This window comes from Morone saxatilis, unplaced genomic scaffold, assembly GCF_004916995.1.
Source record: "Morone saxatilis isolate NCDOM2014 unplaced genomic scaffold, NCSU_SB_2.0 Contig1, whole genome shotgun sequence".
NCBI lineage: Eukaryota > Metazoa > Chordata > Actinopteri > Moronidae > Morone > Morone saxatilis.
In genome coordinates, this window is record NW_023339651.1 from 20,151,553 (window position 1) to 20,154,531 (window position 2,979).

The following is a 2,979-nucleotide window of genomic DNA, read 5'->3' on the forward strand; positions in this document are numbered from 1 at the left end:
TATATATTGCTGCCACCTAGAGGGGACACAGAGAAAGACATTCACAACTGCAATCATTCTACGGCTTCACTCTAGTGTCCACCAAAACCAGAATACTGGATCAATGCATTCAGTCAAAGTCTAATGATATGGAAAATAAGTGGTATGGATTTATTTTGTTCTAAAGAATTATTAAGATTCTTTACTAAAGAACGATGAAAACGAAACACTTCTGCATCCAAACTATTTTAGTATTATTAGCCAAATGTACATAATTTATTATTACTACTGTACTAACAGGTAAAGTGCATTTTAATGTTGCAGCTGGTTGAGGTGGAGCTAGTTTACTCTTTCTACATATTGTTGGGCAGTTTTATTTGCAACAATGTATTATTTTATAGGCTGATGCTCGTGTTTAAAATCAAATGATATCTGTCAGACAAATTTAGTACAGTAAAAGTTTGAGGAGTATAGTATAAAGTAGTATGGAAGCAAAGAAAGGCCATAATAATTAGAATATTATATTATGTTGTAAATGCCAATAAATTATTGATAAATTACTGATTTTACGAGATTTGAATTCCCCTCTATTAAGTGTAATCTTATATAAAAAAAATGAAAGTGTTTTCCTGTCACTCACCTGAACTGTCTTGCATCATATGATTAACAAAATTTGACTTAAAATTACAAAAAGATGACAAATTCTTTTCAGGTTTGATTGTTTATCAGCCTGAATGTTCATGACATTTTTATGTGATTTGTTTTTACTTCTGTAATGAATAATTTCATTTTAAGATGTGAAAATGACCAAAGGAGACATGTCAATTACTATTACTATATTTTATATTCAAACAACATCAATTCAGTTTAGATGAGTGCAAAATAAATTATTTAATTCCAACATAAAGTTACTCAGTTGATTATAAGCGCCAAATCCTCGTGGCCTTTCTTTGCTTAAAGTGGCATAAAATGGAGATACTGTAGCAAAGTACAAGTACCTCAAAATTTAACTAAAGAACAGCACTTGCGTAAATGAACTTAGTTACATTCCACCACTAAATAGCCCTGCAAATAGCTGAGTTTGAGCTGAAGTATATCTCTGCTTCATCTGTGCAAATATTAACAGTGCACATCTGAACACATAAATCAGTAAATCTGACAAGAGAAGTAAAAACCTGTGTGCACACATGGCAAGATGCAAAAAGAATATTTATTACATTGATTTGATTTTCTGTTTGTTTTGTAATTATTTAATCTAATCTTACAAATAAAGACAGGATTTAGTGTCATAAAGCCTTTGGCCCCCCTAAATGTGTGGGGCCCTGGAGCAGCAGTGATCCAGCCTTGTGTCGAGCACTTTCTTTTACACGTCTCTCGTTTCCAAACAAGCCGCGCTTTCTTTCACATCTCCGTATGATTTCGTCCTGTATTTCAGTCCTTCTCCTACTGCATCTGCTCAGCCAGCACCGAGTCCTTCACTCCGGCGCTCAGCACGGCAAAGAGGAAGGAGGGAAGGAGGGAGCGGAGGTAAAGGGCCACCCAGGGGATGGGGTGGGCCAGCACAACCTCCTTCCTCTTCCTGTTCACCGTCTGCATAATCTCATTGGCCAGGACTGACGGGCGCACTCCATGGGTCATCTGCTTGGCAATAACTGTAGAAGGACAGATTAGTCTTTGTGCTACAAAAACATGTTACAAGGAACTATTTTCTCTGTTCCAAAAAAGCAAACAACACATCACATTCACCCTGCTGTCTATTGCCCAGAAACTGAAACACCTTTGTGGTGGTTTTATAGATATCATTCCTCTGTCAGTCACTTCCATACCACTTCTCTTACTCACATGCAGTCACAGCGTTTGGTTTGGGGGTGGGTTCCTCCACAGGCGGCGGGTCGGAGGCATTGATGAAGGTATGACTGATGGTGCTGACAACTATCCCAAACTCCTCCACTTCAGCCCGCAGGCAGTCGAAGAAGGCCTGCGCCGCATGCTTAGATGCCGCATCTGACAGGTGCCAACACACACATTTGTGCACAAACACAAAAAAGAGGTGTGACATAGTCATAAAGAAGTCTCGTTCCATTCATTGCAGAGGAAATACTTTAGCTAATTGTTTTCTGTTGTGTCACAGGGAGCCTTCCAGTCTGTTACACCACACAGTGAGAACGTGTTTGTAGTAGTATTTCATTTCAAGTAAGGGCTAAAGTAAACAGTGTTATTTTCTCAAAGAACCCATTTTAAAGGGTCCCACACATTATGAGAATACATATTTTTCTAATTACGATGCAAATAGTTCTGATTTTATATGTCCAGATATACATCAGTGGGATTGCTGCCTCCACCCCATTACAATGGAAGTGAATGGAATTTTGTTTGTGCAGCTCACAGCTTTGAAAAGTTATAAAATAATCTCCAGAATTATTGTCTCTCCATGCAGTCAACAAATTTCATTAGGAATGTTTATTTGTTAGAAAGTAGTTCCAATTGAATTGAACTTTATAGCAGAAGGTGTAGTAGTCTGTATCGATTAACTGAAAGTCTATAGACACTTTGCACATGCTATTTAGTAGTAGCTACATGGCCCATGTTCGTATATATGTTTTTTATGGTGTGTTTAGACCAGGGGTTTCAGACTCAAATTGCCTCGGGGGCCAATGCTGGTATTGTCAACTACAAGAAAGCACAATACTAAATATTCCATATTTGCACAATATAGCTAATGTGCAAAAGATAAAAGATATTACCGTACGGTACTTTAGGGGCTCCGTACGAATTTTACAATTCTGGATAGTTTGTGGTTATTTGCCCCAAACTGCCATTGTACCAACTGAACAGATGTAATGAATCTTACTTTCATAAATGTTCAGCTTAGAGCGTTATTTCTGTTATTTTGCTTATTGATTGATTGATATGTATATTGATATACATGGGGTAGACAAAATAATAGAAACACCTGTCAGTAGAATGCAGTAAATGGTAATGGATGGTAAATGGACCTGT

General features: G+C 37.5%; 1 protein-coding gene across 1 annotated transcript in view; it reads right to left on the minus strand.

The window, feature by feature from the left end:
* Positions 1-1,169: 1,169 nt before the first annotated feature.
* Positions 1,170-2,979, minus strand: part of dhrs7cb (dehydrogenase/reductase (SDR family) member 7Cb) — a 7,175-nt gene continuing 5,365 nt past the window's right edge. The window contains exons 6-7 of the mRNA XM_035662408.1: positions 1,822-1,983; positions 1,170-1,631 (exon numbers count right to left, since the gene is read on the minus strand). Coding sequence (XP_035518301.1) covers positions 1,423-1,631; positions 1,822-1,983 — 371 coding nt within the window. The 3' untranslated portion in view covers positions 1,170-1,422. The remainder of the gene's footprint in view (positions 1,632-1,821; positions 1,984-2,979) is intronic.